The 18666-nt window shown below is 43.1% G+C and overlaps 1 protein-coding gene and 1 long non-coding RNA gene across 2 annotated transcripts in view; both read right to left on the reverse strand.

The window, feature by feature from the left end:
• Window positions 1-208: 208 nt before the first annotated feature.
• Window positions 209-2729, reverse strand: LOC122433128. The gene is made up of 3 exons (XR_006267033.1): window positions 2613-2729; window positions 1165-1260; window positions 209-288 (listed from the first exon to the last, which is right to left on the reverse strand). It is a non-coding gene; the product is annotated as an uncharacterized LOC122433128 (long non-coding RNA).
• Window positions 2730-6302: 3573 nt separating this feature from the next.
• Window positions 6303-18666, reverse strand: part of ERCC4 (ERCC excision repair 4, endonuclease catalytic subunit) — a 41140-nt gene continuing 28776 nt past the window's right edge. Inside the window, exons 10-11 of the mRNA XM_043455708.1 lie at window positions 14520-14632; window positions 6303-12464 (exon numbers count right to left, since the gene is read on the reverse strand). Of these exons, the coding sequence (XP_043311643.1) occupies window positions 11731-12464; window positions 14520-14632 (847 nt within the window). The 3' untranslated portion in view covers window positions 6303-11730. The remainder of the gene's footprint in view (window positions 12465-14519; window positions 14633-18666) is intronic.

The raw sequence follows: 18666 nt of genomic DNA on the forward strand, positions 1-18666 counted from the left end.
AGGTTTGGTCATTTCCAGGCAATGAGTATGTGTGTGTATATGTATGTGTGTGTTTAATCTAAGTAATACTTTACTGTCATTCCATTATTACAAATACAAAAGCTGGCTCTGCTTTTAAGGTTCTTTTAAGATCTGAAAAAAAAACAAACAAACAAACTCAAAAACCCAGCAACCTGTAACTCCAGCTTCTGGGCCATATTCTACTTACTGTCTGGCATGTAGTAGGTGCTTCCTGAGTGTTTTGTTGAGTTCAGTGGCACTGTTTTCTAAATGATGCTGTTGAAGACCCTGGATTTCAAGAGTAAACACTTGTTCAGTGAGTCATCTTTTCTACCGATCCTGTTTATACAGACACACCTTGTTCTACTGTGTTTCACAGATACTGCGATTTTTTTTACATATTGAAAGTCTGTGGCAGTCACGTCTATTGGCATTTTTCCAACAGCATTTGCTCACTTCATGCCTCGGTGTCACATTTTGGTAATTCTGGCAATATTTCTAGATCTTTCATTATAATATTTGTTATAGTGATCAATGATTCATGATCTTTGATGTTAATGCCATGACTTATAGAAGGCTCAGGTGATGGTGAGCATATTTCAGCAATAAAGTATTCTTTAATTAAAGTACATATATCATTTTTTAAACATCATGCTATTGCACACTTAACAGACCACAGTACAGTATAAACATAACCTTTATATGCACTAGGAAACCCCCAAATGCATGTGGCTTGCTTTATTATGATACTTGCTTTATTGAGGTGATCTGGAACCAAACCTATGGCATTTTGAAGGCATGTCTATATAGCAAGAAACAATCTAAAAAGGATGAATATATTTATGGGGGAGGTATGTCAGAAGAATGAAGTTTGGGACTGTCTTTGGATGTTAAGGACACACTGCTGTTGTATGTGAGATCAGCCACTGCAACAAGGACACACCTTCAGAGTATATTCAGAATCCAGGGAGTCAGAAAATAGCGCGCATACACACACATTTAGTGACAGATGATGAGATTAAGACAAAGCCCTCCTACATTAATGACCCTCTTGTACAGATGACAGTCAAATTTTCCAACTCATTTTGTTTTGTCCGTTGAATTTGGTCACCAAAAGACAGCGGCAGACAGACGGAACAATGAAAGAAATAATTAAAACCTTACCCAAAAGGTTATCAGCCAGAAGCAGGAATTATCCAGAGAATCTCTCTAGGAGGAGGATGGAAAAGTCACTTTTCCTGTCCACCATGGGCGTGTTATCTGAGAGGAGAAAAATATCACATACTTTTCAGAAGAAGCTCCTGGGCCAGCCCACGCAGAAGCTCATATTCATATTTTCCCAATTGAGGTCGATCCCATCTAAAAACATCTGGACCGCCCCTCCCTTCACTGTGGCTCTTTCTTGATCAGCCCCACCTGCCAGGCCATTTGGTTCTTTTTTGCCATCTAAGCACACATGTGTTCGTTTTCGCCTAGATTAACTTGCTTGTGGGTTTGCTGGGGTCCAAGTGTTAAGTCATTTCACGTGTGCGGCCCCGCCCATCCATGTAGCACAACTGGGTGCAGTTATGCTGTTGGCTTGACCTGACTTGTATTTGTTGAAATGGAAAGGCACCCGGGGCATAAACAGATGTCTCCAGTCTCAAGGCTGCTAGGGAGCAGGTGGAGGCAGGTACCGGGAAGGTCCTTTTTGTCTCTGCTCCCCAGCGTCTACCCCTCCCCAAATTCGTTGCCGGTCTGGGCTTTACCTATTCCTGGTCACGTGTCAGTTAAAAAGGAAAGAAAAGAAAAAAGCTCACCTACCAAATACACTCTAGGAGTGTGGGATCAGCACACCAGTGTTAGGTGTGTACACTTCATCTGTGTTTGCACCCAAATACAAAGCAACAGGGGCTTCCCTGGCGGCTCAGATGGCAAAGAATCTGTCTGCAGTGCTGGAGACCTGGGTTTGATCCCTGGGTCGGAAGATCCCCAGGAGAACGGAATGGCAACCCACTCGAGTACTCTTGCCTGGAGATTTTCCGTGGACAGAGGAGCCTGGTGGGCTACAGTCCATGGAGTCACAAAGAGTAGGGACAGGACTGAGCGACTAACAATTTCACTTTTCACAAAGCCACAGATGGGTATGGATGAGACAGTGAGGGCGGATACCAAGAGCTTCAGGATAAATCACCATAAAAATGGGTTGCCCAGGTTTTTTCAATTCCACCAAACTGTTAACTGTGTTTATTTCTTAAAAGATATTTGTGGTATAATTTACAATAAACATCACATATTTAAGCTGTATTTCCTGAATGATAACTGGCAACGTGTATGTCGTGACATCATCACTGCAAGAGTTTGGACATTCCCATCAACTCCAAATGAGTTTCCATGTGTGTATGGCCAGTTTTTCAGTTTGGAAGCCTTTTTGGTTTTGAGGGAATTGGAGCTCACCTAGGAGTCCAGGGCTTACCATGGGGTCACTGATAATGTTAAAGAAATCAACAGCAACCTCACCTCCTTCCCGACACCCCTACCCCCACTCCCGCCTCCGCCCCAAATCCACTGCTTCCGCAGGAAAAACAATCCCTCTGACCAACAAAAGACTTGGGACTTCCAGCATGACTCACCCTCAGTCCTGGGGCGCATACTCGGTTTCTGATAAGAGGCAGTCAATCTGTCCTCCGTTTGTTTATAATGAGTCATGCTGGAAATCAGGCAGCTCCTTTTTTTTTTTTCCCCTCCCATGTCAGGGTTGGGCAAGAATTAGAGGCAGATACACCACCATTCAAGTGCAGTCATCCTTAAAGTGTCCGGTGACTCAATGGGGCCCCCTACTGGTGGAGACAGGGAGGGCCACGTCGTGGAGCGGAGGTCTGCCTTTCTACTCACACTTCAAGGCCAGACCTTAGCGACTTGCAGATTGATAAGAGAACTGGGAAAACGCAACTGAGTTTTCTGTGCATCCTGCCCACTACCCCCAACTATTAGTGGCAGAGTGGAGCGTGAGTCACAACTTGCAGCCGGTGTGTACACTGGAGCGATTAGCCACATAATTGCTTCAGTGATGAACCTTCCCCCAGCTGCAACCCGCCTCCCCCTCGGAGACCTCTGCCAACAGTTTCAGTGGCAGGAATACTGAGGGCCGAGGTTTACAAAGCGCGAGTTGTGATTCTTTTAGCTAGTGCCCTCTTGGCCCTGATTTAAAATTCCTGCACACGAGTCTGAGGGGAGCAGGGGAGAGTTTTCAACTAGAATTGGTGTCATGATCAAGCCAACGTAAACTAGACTGATCTGCTGTTTCAAGGTATTGAGGCAAAGCGCTCTGTTTGGAGAGCAAATCACCATAGCAACTCAGCCGCCCCAGTTACAGTAGGCGCGCAGGACGACCAAAATAAAAATCCTTACCAAGTCTCAGGATTGGCTCCTGAGAGCTGCTCAACAGACTTTCAGTTTCCAGACAGCATGAGCCAGCATATATTTTGGTTTCCTAAATTGCTGAAAGGAGCGCTTTAAATAATAATAGAACTATCCAGCCAGGTTACAAACAGAGGAGTTCTGGGCTGTCCCCCCTTTCAGCTTAAAACACAAGCAGACATCAGTGCCAAGCAGCAGCATTTGTCGTTGAAACAGACTTTGGAAAAGGGCTCATTGTTACTTATTGTGGCTTGCCACATGGGGGTACATGGTACTCTAAATGCTGATTTTTAAGAAGAGCCAAATCTGTATGAAAACAGGTTTTCTGTAGGTGTGAAAGGAAGAAAAGCAAAACCACTCTTTCTTTCCTCCACCCCCAGGATCCCAAGCACTGGGCTTGGATTCCATTAATTATCTGCCCTCTCTCCAGCATCTGCCTTCTCTCACTTGGCTCTGCTCCTGATCACCAACAGACAAAATCGCCTTGGCCATGGGACTTGCCCGTTCTTCTCTTCATCCTCATTGTCCAGACTTCCTTTGGCCTCTCAGTCTGGTGTGTGTCCGGAGCTCCCTGCAATCACCATCCGGGATGCCCAGTGTTCTCTGCTGCAAACCCAGGCAATGAGCATTCCTTCTGCTCCACTCCTAATCCTGTGGGTCATCCCCTTGAAATTCTCTCCTGCTTTTGATTCTGGTTGCTGCATGATTCAGAATCTTCTTTTTATAGTCTGTCTCCTCTATTGTCTCACCTCCTAAATTTAGGAACTTTTAAAGTCCTATCTGTTTCATATTTGCTTTAACCATTTATCCGATGTCTTCAATTCTCACTTCTAAGCAGATATCTACTACATTTTCAGCTGAGACTGTTTGCCTAGAGGTTGTTTCAAAACCAACCCTATCAAAACTGAATTTAATCTTCCCCACACAACTGGATCCTTCTCTAGGCTCTGTTAACAGTGTCATCATTTCCTAAGGCTTAAAGGTTAGGTGTTATTTAGACTCTTCCTAGATGGATATTTTCTTTGCCACATTCCATTGACTGTCCATTGATGCTTCTTCCATTTGTGTCCTTCTTTCCATTTCCAAAGCTATTGTCTGAGTGCTCATCACCAGAACTGTTGCTGAAATTGCTACAACTTCTGAAATGGTGATTTCACATCCAGCCTTTCTTCAAGACAGCAAATTATGGTAGAAAGAAAGTAGGCTTTGGAGTTGGACTCCCATCTCTGCCATTTACTTTCATTGTGACTTTACTTTCATAATCCCGGAGTCTTAGTCTCTTTACCTGTAAAACAGGTATAAATCTGTACTTTGAGGTATAAGGACTTAATGGGGGTAACATATGTGAAGGACAGAGAAGCCTGGTGTGCTGCAGCCGATGGCGTCACAAAGAGTCAGACACGACTCACGACTGAACAACATATGTGAAATGTCTGGCGCACTTTAAACCCTCAGTTGATGCTAGTTCCTTTCCATTCAAACTTACTACCAGACCGAAGCCTTAAAACAGACTTCCTAGTCACGTCCTTCTCTTACTCAAGCATACGTTTTTCTACCAAAATAAGGACAAACTCCTTGAGCCTAGCACTTGAGAGACTTGCCTAATGTGGCCCCCGTGTCTTGCTCCAACTCTGCTGTTCATGACTCTTTCTTTAAACACCATCTGCTCCTTTGCTGGTGCTCTGGACTTGGACTTGAGTGCATTGTCTGCGTCTCTGTCTGATGAAATTCTAGCTGTTCTGTAAGACTCATCTCAAATTCTATCTTCTCTCTGAGGCCACCCCTGCTCCCTACCATCGGATATGACATCTTTCTCTGGCCCCTTTTTTATTATTCTACTTGGCTCATGTTCTTTGTTCGAATTCTCTTTACTGCACGACTGAATGTCCTTGATGGCACAGAGAGTCCTGTGCCTTATGCAATAAATGCCTTATGCCAAAAACAAACCTGCCTGGTCACGCTTCCCTTTGTCTACTGAGCTTTCTTCTTCCTGAAGTTTTTGTTGGGTGTCACCCTTCCCAGAAACAAAGTTGCACAGGGAAGCAAATCTCTCTCAGTGAAAGGCATTCTCTGGGACACCAAAGTTCTGGAGCTCATCGTTATGGGAAAAGTGTCCTCGAATATCCTCTCAAATAATCCACGTCACCATTTCATCAGACCCAGTTTATTTACTGTTTTCATAAATCCCAGGGAATTCCCTTGTTTGAAATCACAACTTGGTTTTGCTTACTGGTCTCTCAGGCCCTCAGGGAGCACTGTTCTTTCAATGTAGAAAAAACTTCATGCAAATGGATCCTTGGGAATGTCTGAAATTCCTTTTTTCCTCATGCATTAATCAGCCTTTTTAAGACTGATAATACAACACAGGAAAGGAACTCAGATTAAAGATTCAGTTGAGCATTTGTGAACAATGAAAAACAGAGGTCCACTGAGCGAGTATCTTAAAATGTGTCTGTGGTTCTTAAATATTTAATCAATTTATAGTTTTTAATATTAATGGCCTAATTCCAAAGTACAGTTCTTAAATATGTGTACATATATTATGTATGTGTGTGCACGTGTTCGTGCTGTCGATTCAGTTGTGTCTCTTTGCAATCCCACGGACCTCAGACTGCCAGGCTCCTCTGTCCATGGGATTTCTCTGGCAAGAATACTAGGGTGGGTTGCCATATCCTTCTCCAGGGGATCTTCCCCACCCAGAGACAGAACCTGCATCTCCTGCATTGAACGTGGATTCTTTAATACTGAGCCACCTGGGAAGCCATATTGTGTGTGTGTGTGTGTATACATATATATCTTTTTTCCTCATTCATGAATCAGTCTCTTTAACACTGATGATACAACACAGAAAAGGAACTCAGATTAAAGATTGAGTTGAGCTTTCATAAAATGAGAAACAGAGGTCCACTAGAAGGTTTAATTTATACTTTCTAGTTTACAAAGTTTCATTTTAGGATGAATGAGGCTGGAAATATGGTTTCATCATTATATGGGAGCTCCTGTTGGTAACATCATTTGCAAAGTACAATTTTCAAAAGGTTAAATTCATGGGCTCTCATACAAACAGAAAAATAACAGAAGTCAAAGTTTTTCTTTAATTCAATCTCATTAATGAGGAAACCAGTTATATATTGACTGAGTTAGGAGAAAACTGAAAGACCTGGAGATTTGTAGCTGGTCACAGGAATGTAGAAATAAATTTACTAACAAATGCAAAATTGGTTAATTTCCCACCAGACAATAACCTTTGTGATGTTACTGAACAAGACTCATCTGCAGAGCTATCAGCTTTCTGCAAGTTAAACTCTCTTCTTTATAAGCACGCAAAATAGTTTTCCTAAGCAGTCAGCAAAAGGTTCACAACTCTAGAAAATCAGATAATCCCTGGGCAGCAGAGGTCACTAGACAACATCCAGGTCTGCAGAGAAGAGTACTCCGTGTTCTCTTTGACCTGTTTCCAAGTTTTGCGTATTTGCTCAGCACATTCTTCTCTGAGAGGCATGGAAACAAACCAATCTGCTTTCTCTATATTTGTTATTAGATTCATGAAAGGAGACACAAAACATAGTTTCCAACTCTCCACTGGGCCCTCCTTTGCCCTCAAGTTTTTCATTATGAACTTTGGGGTCAAAGTGCTTGAGTTGAAATCATGGTTCCACCATTTATTGGATGACTTTGGGAAAAATTACTTAACCTCTCTGTGCCTCAGTTTCGTCTCTGTAAAAGAAAAATTTAAGTATCTGTAACTTTATGGCTTTGCCATGAGTTAAAAGAGATAAAGCACAAGTGCTAATAAATTTGAGTTATATTACTACTGACTAAGGGTTTGATCCCTGGGTTGGGTTACAGTGCATGGGGTCGCAAAGAGTTGGCTGTGACTGAGCAACTTAACACTTCCGCATTACAAGGGTTCATTATTCTACCGAAGTATTGGGACATAAACATTTTGAGAAATAAATTGACATTGTGCATTAAAGAGGGTTTAGGTCCTACATTTTAAAGCAGAAGCAAAATAACTGTTAGTCTCTCAGTCATGTCCAACTCTTTGCAACCCTATGGACTGAAGCCTGCCAGGCTCCTCTGTCCATGGAATTTTTCCAGGCAAGAATACTGGAGTGAGTAGCCATTCCCTTCTCCAGGGGAACTTTCCCACCCAGGGATCAAACCCGGGTCTCCTGCATTGGCAGGTGGATTCTTTACCATCTGAGCCACCATGGAAGCTCAAAATAATTAAATCCAAATGAGCAAATTAGTAAATAACTTATTTAAGAGGATACAATAAATTCTTGTTTCAAAATAATCATCTACCTCTTTCAACTTCATTGTTAAAGGGACAAAAATGTATGAGTCACAGGTGGCAAGAATTAATCTTTGTTGAGTTGAGGTGTCCCAGGCATTGTGCTTACGACACATTCATTACAAGTCAACAAATGAGTATTTTCAGAAGAATCATTTTTCCCCTCCTCCTTAAGGACACATGCTACAAAATGAAAAGCAGCAAAGGAAAATAACCAGAAGAAAAATACACTGGAGCCTTAGAAAGTGGGCTCACCAAGCAAGTCAAATGCCAAAGCAGTGGTTCAAAGCACATTGCAGCTTTAATCACTTATTCTGTATGAAAAACTAATTAAATATTCTCTATAATTTTAAATTAAATCTACCAACACATTGGTAACTATCATATACTGGGAATGTATTCCTTTTTGCTCCACTTGGTTGTTTTTGCCCACAGAACGTTGAGGAAAATACTGAATAAATACACACATTTTATTAAAACATACACAAACAACTCTGTCACAAATTGATGTAAATGGTTAGGTATCCCTCCCATCCAAATTTTGGCTTATATAACCTTAAAAAAACCACAGTGGTGTAGGCCACCAAAAACCTATGGATAAAGATGGTAGATTAAGTACTGAAGCTCAGAATCAGACAGGAAATAGCTATAAACCAAAATAGAAAGCAAAATAATGAAGAAAAGTGACAACTCATGTCGAAGTCTGGGTAAATTTTAATAGGCTCAAGCCTGAGAAAAGAATTTTCCTGAAATGTTGGTTCTTAAGGGGACATTCCTAGGTTCAACTGAACACAAAAGAGAAGGGAATTTCCCTAAAGAAGTTTTCTGAGCCAGAAGAAAATCAAATTATGCTTGAAAAACAAAAGCAAAGATTAATAATGCCTGTCTTTCTCCCCTACCCACTTCTCTGGATTCACTTCAGTGTAGGTTTTCCTGCTGGAGGCCATTTATTAAGTCTATACTCTGTTTTCTCAACACAACCAAATCTAGTCTTAACCCTCTGAGTCTCAGAGGGTTGATAAATGAGACAATTATTTTCAGTCCCCTCATGAGCTGGGAAACTACAATCTGGAGGTACTCAAACATATTCAGACATATAGACATACTAAGCCTCAGATTAAAGAAACAGCAACTGGTTGCCAAAAGGATATTATTTATGGCCACTCTTAAAAATGATTTCTTATATATAATTTTAAGAAAGTATCAAGAGAGGCACTGTGATTTAAACAAAACTGAAAACCATTTCTCACAATATTTCATATACTCAAAAAGTTTTGTGCAAAAAACTTGTAAACTAGAATAATGCTGGTCTCGAGTTCTTAAAAAAGGTTTTAAGAAAGCTAAGCATGAGTTCATAATCGGATATTTGTGATTTTGAAAGAAAAAAAAGGGCAAAGCTAACAAAATGCTGCTAGAAAACAAAGTGATAAAGTTTTTGCAACTGCATGCATCTCTAGCTCTTTGCCAGATTCTTAGGCTATAAAAATTTGTAAAAGAAGTTGATGTAAAGTAAATACGTGGTGGTTATATTGAAGGGTTTTCACAACTGGAGACACTAAGATGTTTATTTAGTCGGAAGAGGACGTAGCAATGAGAGCCTTTCAATTATAATGACCATTTTAGAGCTCATTAGAAACTATCACTCATAATTCAAACACATCTGAGCCAGTGCCCCATCTTAAGATGTCCAATAGGCATGTCCAGTATTGTGCATGCTGAGTCGCTTCAGTCATGTCCAATGCTGCGCAACCCTGTGGACTGTAGCCCGCTGGGATCCTCTGTCCACAGGATTCTCCAATCAAGAACACTGGAGTGGGATTCCACATCCTCCTCCTAGCAGGTACAACAGCATGTAAGTCTTTGGGAGCCAGAGGATGTTGGCTCTCTAAATACAACTAACTAAATACAACTGTCTTCTATGTTGTAGCAGGTAACGAGGACTATTTTAAAATAGTAGCTTTAAGAGAGGTTATTTTTGAAAACCTGGAGTGAAACCCTTCTCAAAAAATGTGCTGTTAGGGTTTTCCTTTTATGTAATGAAAGAACAATAAAAGGCAGGTGGAATTATACTAGGAGAAAAAAATAGAAATTACGTTTCTCAAGCAGAAGTGCTAGGATGAAGAAAAATGATAATAACCATCACTATCTGAGGTGGTATCTATTTTAATGTACTTAAAAGACATGACTATGACTGAGTGCTTAAAGAAAGAAATGCAGAGGAAAGTGAAAATTAACATATGTGCCTGACATTTTGTTTTCTGTTCTTAAGGGTATATTTTTAACCCTGGGACAGAGTTAGTATCCCAAATCTTTATTCTACCACAAACTAATCTCTGTTTCTTGTCCTCTTCTCTCTTCTCCAAGTCACTCTACAGAGTCTAATGATAACAATTCGGTACCCCTTAATTCATTCTTGTGATACTCTCGTAAAGAGTTCAAAATCCACACACTTTAACTTATGTCAACATACCAAGAAACCAAGATGTCAAGACAACAGATTTGGTTTAGAGATGACACTTGAAAGACTGTGTTAAAGATGAAGGCCATTTCATGTCACACAGACCCCCGTCTACTCTGAGTTCAGACACTGTGACAAACACAGCTGATGCTGACAAAACACGCCCCTAGGTGATGTGGCCAGTGGAGCTTATGCTCTTGAACAGCACTCCTGAGGTAGATGATCAACTCATTACTGAATATGTGAATAATATCTAAGTTAATAATGGTTCAATATCAAAGTTTAAAAACTGTACAAAGATGCTGTGAAAGTCCTGTATCTATACTTCAGTAAGAAGCTAAATAAAGTCAATCAGAAGGTTTGGAATGAGACTGTTTTCCTTATGGATTTTTAAAATATATATATATTTCATTAGGATTTTTATATATTCTATGCATTGATCTTCCATTTCCTCGCAACACTTGTAGTTCAAATCAAGAAGGAAAAATCGAATCTTAAAAACTGTGCATCCCTCCTTTTCTTGCATCCAGTCCTCACATAAGAGACGCAGGAGGCCAGTCCGGCCCAGGAAAGTGGGGGGCAGGGACCTGGGAGAGGACATGTGCTGGGGGGGTCCCAGGGCAGGTGAGGAGACACTGGGAAGGAAGGCATCTAACAGACTCCCGGACTAGCCATTTGGGCTTAGAGATCGCTGGACTCAGGAGGTTAAATATCTGTAGAAACAGAATTTTTAGGGCTCCTTCTAGACAATCCAGTTCTATAAACAAGTAATTCATTCTATGTTTTAAAAATACTGGTTTTGAACAAACCAGGTATGGTTCTGGTACATGCCATCTATCTTCAGGTGATCAGAAAACCAACTGGCGTTTTAGAGGTTGCTGTCTTTCTTTGATTAGCAGTAGCAAGTCCCCATGAACTTATCCTAGAGGCAGGCAGTTAGGAGAAGCTAAGGAGAGCGTGGAGAGTACTGGTGAGGAGTGGCAGAGATGCTCCCTTCTCAGAGTCCCAGAGGCCCCTCTCAGACAGAGGGTAAGAACACAACTGTGCATTTCATTAGTCTCCGAAGGAAACCGAAGTTTCTGTTCCTTTCACGAACAGCCTTCTATAAACACCTGCAGACACCTTCCCTGATCCTGACAACACTTCATGTAAAGATGGAACGTACTAGACCTGGCGCGGATGGTGCAGAGTGAAAATGATGCCTAAACAAGCCTCTGGTCCCCTGACCCAGGAAACAGCACAATCGTTCAAAGATTGGAAGAGAACGAGCTTTGTTGTTTGGTCGCTGAGTCCTGTCTGACTCTTTTGTGACCCCAGGGACTGTAGCTCACCAGGCTCCTCTATCCATGGGATTTCCCGGCAAGAATACTGGAGTGGGTTGCCATTTCCTCCTCCAGGGGATCTTCCCAACCCAGGGATCGAACCTGCGTCTCCTGCACTGACAGGCAGGTTCTTTACCACTGCGGCACCTGGGAATCCCGAGAGAATGAGCTACTGGGCTAATAACAAAGATCTGTGAGGGCCGGCAAAGAGCAGCTCAGAAGCAGTCGGGGGACAAGAAAACAGGCAGCACGGCTCACTTTCTCACTCTCCCTCTGGACAGGACCTCTGCATAGGAGGTGTGAATGAAGTCATAGAGCTGCCGCGCACTGCCCGTGTTCCCCAGCAGGCTCGCCAGCTGGTCGAAGGGCAGGCTTGCTAATTCAGCGATGTTCTTCACGTGGTTCATCAAGGAGCGGCAGTTTTTGGCGTTTATCCCCGGCATTTTTAACAAGAAGTCCTGGGGCCCGGGGTTGTACTTCTCCGCCTCGGGGAGAGTCTCGGAGTCGGCGGTCACTGCCATGGCGGTGCTGGCGTCCGGCTGAGGCTTGTTCTGCTTCAGCTCCTCGAACAGCTCGGCGGTGGCGTGCGGGGAGGGGCACCAGAGGATCCGCAGCCGCGGGAAGTGCAGCGTGAGGAGGGTGAGCTTGGAGCTGACGTCGTTGCCGGAGATCTCCTGATAGAGGGCGCCGCGGGACATGAGAGAGAACGGCTTACTGGGGTCGAACTCGATGAGAAGCACCGGCCGCTTGTAGTAGCGGGACATGGAGATGCACTGGCTGTAAAGGCGGCCGTTGTTCAAGGAGCCAATCAGATCACTGATGCTCTTGCGCTCCACGCACATTTCCGGAGTCAGGATGTAGTCTCCGACCTCCAGGGTCACTGGCTCGATGTCGATGCCCCGGCGGTGGATCAGAGAGGGCAGCTCACTTCGAAACTCCCGCATGTCCACGACGATGCTCTGCTGGGTACCGTTCTGCTCCTGGCCGCCTGGGAAGAAAGAGAAGCATTTTAAGAAACATTGCTGAGGAGTAACTCTCAAAGATGGAAGATGACAATTAAAGTCAGATGTCTGTGTTTCTGCTATTAGTCTCCCACGCCTGGTTACACAGTATTACTTTATTCCACATTTTCCCGTATTTTCAAAAAGGTTTATTTACGGTTGAAGGCAATTTCCCTTAAACTAAATAGAGCTACTAGGAAACTGGGGTCTCTTGGTAAATACTTCCTTACACAGAATTCACAAACACCAACACTCACCATCGTCTTCCCTCTGGGGCTCCTCTGTGCTCCCTCACTGCTGCACTGACCACCCTTTGCTGATCACCGTCATCCCAATTCCTACGGCAGAGCCTAGCAGGCAGTAGATGCTTAGTAATGTCCTCTCAATAAACTGCCATGTGAGCTGCTGTGAAAAATTTTGAAGTGTTTCCTGCTTGTATCAATGAGTCCAGAGACAGAAAAATGGAAGAAGCTGGGAGAAACATGAGCACAGAGCTTCTCCCACTAATGTGCATGTGAATTGCCTGGGATGGAGTGAAAACGCCTACTGCATTCTGTAGGTGTGGAAGAGGGCCCCAGAGGCTGCGTTTCTAACAAGCTCCCTGGTGATGCCAACACTGCTGGCTGAAGGACCTACTTCTGTAGGTAGAATAATGTCCCCCGCTCCGGAAGATGTCTCTGTCCTGACCCCTGGAAGCTGCAAATATGTTACTTTACACAGCAAAGGGGACTCTGGAAATGTGATTAAATTAGAGGTCTCAAGATTGGGAGATTCTTCTGGATTATGGAGACAGGTCCAAGGGCCCTTATAAGCAAAGGAGAGCAGGAAGCTCAGAGGCAGAGCTGCTGGTGGAGGTGGAGGAAGGAGCCACGAGTGAGGGAGCAGGCAGCCCTGGATGACCTGGAAGAGGAAGGGATTCTCCCCCAGAGCCTCCAAAGGGAGCGCAGCCTTGCAGACACCTTCTTTTTAACTCAGTGAAACCCATTTGGACTTTGGATTGTATAATAACTGTTAGATAATGACTGCATGTCATTTCAAGACACTAAAGTTTGTGGCTATTTGTTACAGCAGCAAAGGGAAGCTAATACGAGCGCTGAGAAGACTGAACTCAGAGGGCAGATTTCTGTGAATAGCTTTTCATGTGGTACCCATAGGCTCTACCTTCCTTCATATTGCCGGGTATTCCTGCTGTCCTGCAGGAAATGTCCCCAACCTATTTAAGAATCTTCTTCAAAAGACACAGATCCTCTGATGAGGCCGTGTTTCCCAAAGTATGGGCCAAGGACCACTTCCATCAGATGCTGACCCCGTTTCAGATCTATCAAATCGGAATTTCTATGGAGTGGGATCCATGAATCTACAGTTTTAACAAGCACCAGAGGCTATTCTGAAGGACAGTGAATTCTGAGACGCACTGCTTTAACTGCGCTGACCTCACCAAAGGAGAAAGCGACTCAGCCATAGTTTTTCCCACGCCACCTGGCTGAAGGCAGCTGCTGAAATGGAGATCTGGGGAGTGAGAGGGACATGGTCATCCTCGGACCGCAGTGCAAGGGTCATCCAGCATGTCTCGGTGGAAGGCCACTGGCTGGATGCGGCAGAGCAGTGAGTACCACATACCTGTGGTCTAGAAGAGTGCCAGGAAGCAATCAACAAACACTGGAAGGGGTGGGAATGCTCCCTGAACAATGAACCCTGTCTCTTATCTATAAGGACACTGGCCTCTTTGGGTTAAGGTAAGAACCCAATCACCATTCACAAAAGCTTCTTGGCAAAAGTATATTCTGAATCTCAACTAATGCTGGAATGTAACTTATTTCCAATGCTGGTGCCTAAAACACAACCCCCCTATCTTATGGGTGAAGAGCCTGAGATTCAGAAAGACATGTGGTTAGTAAGTAGCAGAGCTGAGACCGAGATATGAGAGCAGACACCCACATTGAAGAGCTTGTTGAGAAAAACCAAGCTCTTGCAGTGAGACTCTGGAGCCCCATAGCCTTCGGCACAAGCAGCAGGAGAGCTTGACAGAGAGTGGGACTCACCGGCTTTTCGCGTGTCGGTGGGAGCACTGGCAGACACGCAGCCTCTCACAAGGTCGAGGTTCGTTTCGTCTCTGCCTTCTCTTTCTTCAGGGATGACCATGCTAGCCTTTTCCCTGGGGGTGGGAGGAACACATCTTCAACCTTTCTGAATTAATTTCAAAATTCCTGATTTTAATCTTCGGTAAATTATAACATAGAAAATGATCTATGCAACTGTAGTGCTAAAAGAGAACCCAGGAAACATCAGAAGGATGTTTGGGTATGAGCCAAACATGCACAGACAAGCGATGGGGAATGGAAGCACAGTTTCTTGGTTGGGTACTTCTGCTCATCTTCTGGAGTTAAAAAAGAAAAAAAAACTTACTTATTTTCTATTCTGTATGTCCTCCAAACACTTTGAGTCATGAAATAAGCATATGAAGACTGCCACAAAGAGGTTACTGAGGTTTTTTATACAAATGTGCTAAATGTGTTACTGAGCACTGAAAAGAATTCAAACAATTCATATTCCAATATTTTCAGAGAAATCATAGATAAGATAATTAAAGACCAATGATTAAAGACATGAAAACATAAATGGCCAAACTAACTATGATTTGAAAAACTCTAGGTGGGAGGCCCCATTAAACACTCTCCAGTTTTAAAGGAAAATCATGATTAATATAAGAAAGCAAATTTCCAACAGAGATTTAAACAAAAAAAATCGACATCTCAGGTTATGCAGTACGGCAGTATTGATTCACTAACTTAGCTGTTTAAAACATTTAGGGCAGGCTCCCACATACTATGCGAGGTAATTTGGATACAAATATGGTTACCCAATAATTTCTGTCTTCAAGAAAGCTTAGCACCTTAAGCTGGTAGACTGACAAGCCTATAGAATCCTAACTCAGATTTGCAATCAGGAACCAGAATCATGACAGGACCCTCAATAGCCACAGGAAGACTAAGCCAGGCTTGCCATCCTCTGATTTTTCAAAACCAGTAAAAGGATGTTAGAATCAGCTCAGGAAACAGCGGGCTCTGTGGGTCCTTTTGTGGCAGGTCAACAGAAAAGATGTATAAGACTGCGTCTCTGCCCTGGCTGGGTTTGCAGCTGAGTTGAGGAAATATAGCAACGTGAAAAACCACCGTGGAACTGCCTGCAATAAGAGAGTCTGCGGAAGGGGAAACAAGAGGAATCATTAGCAACCAGTGATTCCAACAAGGGCTCATACCCAAGGGTTTTCCAAAGAAATAAGATAAAATCAGATGGAGCAATTCCTCAGCCACTCTGGATACGCAATGTCTTAGGGCACGGTACCAAAAAGAGGTACCATGGGTGAACAGAAACTCAAGTTTATAAATTCTATACTATTTGAAATAATATACAAATGCAAAGTTGTTATTAGTGTAACACTTTATGAACAGGTTGCATAGGCCAATCACTCGAGTTCTGTTCTGGCCCATTATTCTCAACACCAGCGTCAAGGGTGGCTACTGCAGAATTCTTTGCAGTGATCACAGCTCCAGAGTCACTCAGTACTGCCCCGTCACACCTACCAGACTCCAGCTGGGGACACATGGCAAATGGTCCAGAGAGCTTACTGCTCTTAAATTTCTTTTACATTTGGGATCAACATGGGGGATTTTCCCCCCCTCTATATCTCCACTTACCCTACTGACTAAGCCATCACAGGCAGGGGCAGCTTCCTTTCCTGGTCAATCTGTTATCTGTGCGTGGCTGCACAGCACAGGGGGTTAGAACGCAGACTCTGCATCCACATGTTGTGGATCTGACACCACTTACTGGCCGTGTTGACTTTAGGCGAGTTTTTTAAAAGCTCTGTCCCTCAATTCTGTCTGTAAAATGGGAAGAATACTAAAACCTAACCTCAACAGGTTAGGAGGAAGCACAAGCTGGAATCAAGATTGCCGGAGAAATATCAATAACCTCAGATATGCAGATGACACCACCCTTATGGCAGAAAGTGAAGAAGAACTAAAGAGCCTCCTGATGAAAGTGAAAGAGGAGAGTGAACAAGTTGGCTTAAAGCGCAACATTCAGAAAACTAAGATCATGGCATCTCGTCCCATCACTTCATGGCAAATAGATGGGGAAAGAGTGGAAATAGTGGCTGACTTTATTTTTCTGAGCTCCAAAATCACTGCAGATGGTGATTGCAGCCATGAAATTAAAAGACGCTTACTCCTTGGAAGAAAAGTTATGACCAACGTAGATAGCATATTAAAAAGCAGAGACATTACTTTGTCAACAAAGGTCCATCTAGTCAAGGCTATGGTTTTTCCAGTGGTCATGTATGGATGTGAGGGTTGGACTCTAAAGAAAGCTGAGCACCAAAGAATTGATGCTTTTGAACTGTGGTGCTGGAGAAGGCTCTTGAGAGTCCCTTGGACTGCAAGGAGATCCAACCAGTCCATCCTAAAGGAGATCAGTCCTGGGTGTTCATTGGAAGGACTGATGCTGAAGCTGAAACTCCAATCCTTTGGCCACCTCATGTGAAGAGCTGACTCATTGGAAATGACCCTGATGCTGGGAAAGATTGAGGGTAGGAGGAGAAGGGGATGACAGAGGATGAGATGGTTGGATGGCATCACCGACTCAATGGACATGGGTTTGGGTGGACTCCGGGAGTTGGTGATGGACAGGGAGACCTGGTGTGCTGCAGTTCATGGGGTCGCAAAGAGTTGGACACAACTGAGTGACTGAACTGAACCTCAACAGACCGTTACAAAGATCACATAACACATGTAAGGCACTCATAGTAGTGCCCGGAACATAACAAGCACCATATGTTAGCTTTTATTAATGTCGTAACTGTGTGCTCAGTCACTCAGTCATGTCTGACTCTTTGTGGCCCTCATGGACTGTAGCCCGCCAGGCTCCTCTGCCCATGCGATTTTTTAGGCAAGAATACTGGAGTGGGTTGCCATTTCCTCCTCCAGGGGATCTTCCCCACCCAGGGATTGAATCTGTGTCTCTTGTGTCTCCTGCACTGGCAGGCTGATTCTCTACTACTGAGCCACCTGGGAAGCCCTATAATGTAGTAACCTCATCCCCTAATTATCCATGACTATGCTAAAAAAAAAACTGGCAAAGGAAATGGCAACCTACTCCAGTATTCTTGCCTGGAAAATTCCATGGACAGAGGAGCCTGGCCGGCCACAGTCCACAGGGTCGCAAATAGTCTGACATGACCAAACACGCACTCGCATGCTAAAAAACAGATTTCTTTCAAATGATCCTGCAACTGCTTCAGTTAATACTGTTAAACAAAACAGCTAGTTTACTATGAAATGTAACTGCAAATTAAATCTCAGAAAAAAAAGCGTACTCTTGAAATGAAACCAGGGTTGTGAAGAAAATATTAAGTCTTCCTAACCAGTAACTCAAATTAGTTTAACAGAAATTTGTCATACTTAAAAATATTCAGTCCCTTGTTCACAACATTTCGCATAATCAAATTACTGTATGTGACAGATACAAAATAATAGAACAATTCAGATTTCTACATCCACCTGAAATACTATGGTTTCTTAATATTGCTGTAACATCTCTAGTGGTATTTGAATAGCTTGTACAACGTGATAAAACAGGGAGGAGGTATTGGACTAGGAGTCTCTTCAAATGGGCATTTATTCAAGTCCTCATAATAACCCATTTTGTGATCATATTTTTTTAACTGTAAAATTTCAAATAATCTAACCCTTCCCTTTGAAAAGTGGTGACCTCTCGAAAACTATGTTTACTCAGAATGTTATTACTAATTTTTTGACCCAGGGAGCATTTTATTATCAATACTGAGACATGTAATCTTTTTTCTCTTTACTTGTCATCTGTAATCTACTGATCTCTAGTCCAGCCAAACAGTCCTTTCACTGCCAGTTTGCCTGATTCATTCCTCTCTGGTTATTTTAAATAGCAGCATTGCTTTTGTTCTTAACAAAACCACTTGTGGAGGTCCTGGCAAAAGTGCATTTCCTCAGTCTCCCATTACATTTTTCTCTAAGTCCAGGCTCAGTGCAAATGCTCTTTTAGCCATGCACCTCACATATATTTTGCTTTTCAAAACAAACACTTCTCAAATTCCCCAAGTTTTCTGGGAAAGTAAATATCTTAAGATTCTAAATAGTGTTACTATCTGTG

This window comes from Cervus canadensis, chromosome 32, assembly GCF_019320065.1.
Source record: "Cervus canadensis isolate Bull #8, Minnesota chromosome 32, ASM1932006v1, whole genome shotgun sequence".
Lineage (NCBI taxonomy): Eukaryota > Metazoa > Chordata > Mammalia > Artiodactyla > Cervidae > Cervus > Cervus canadensis.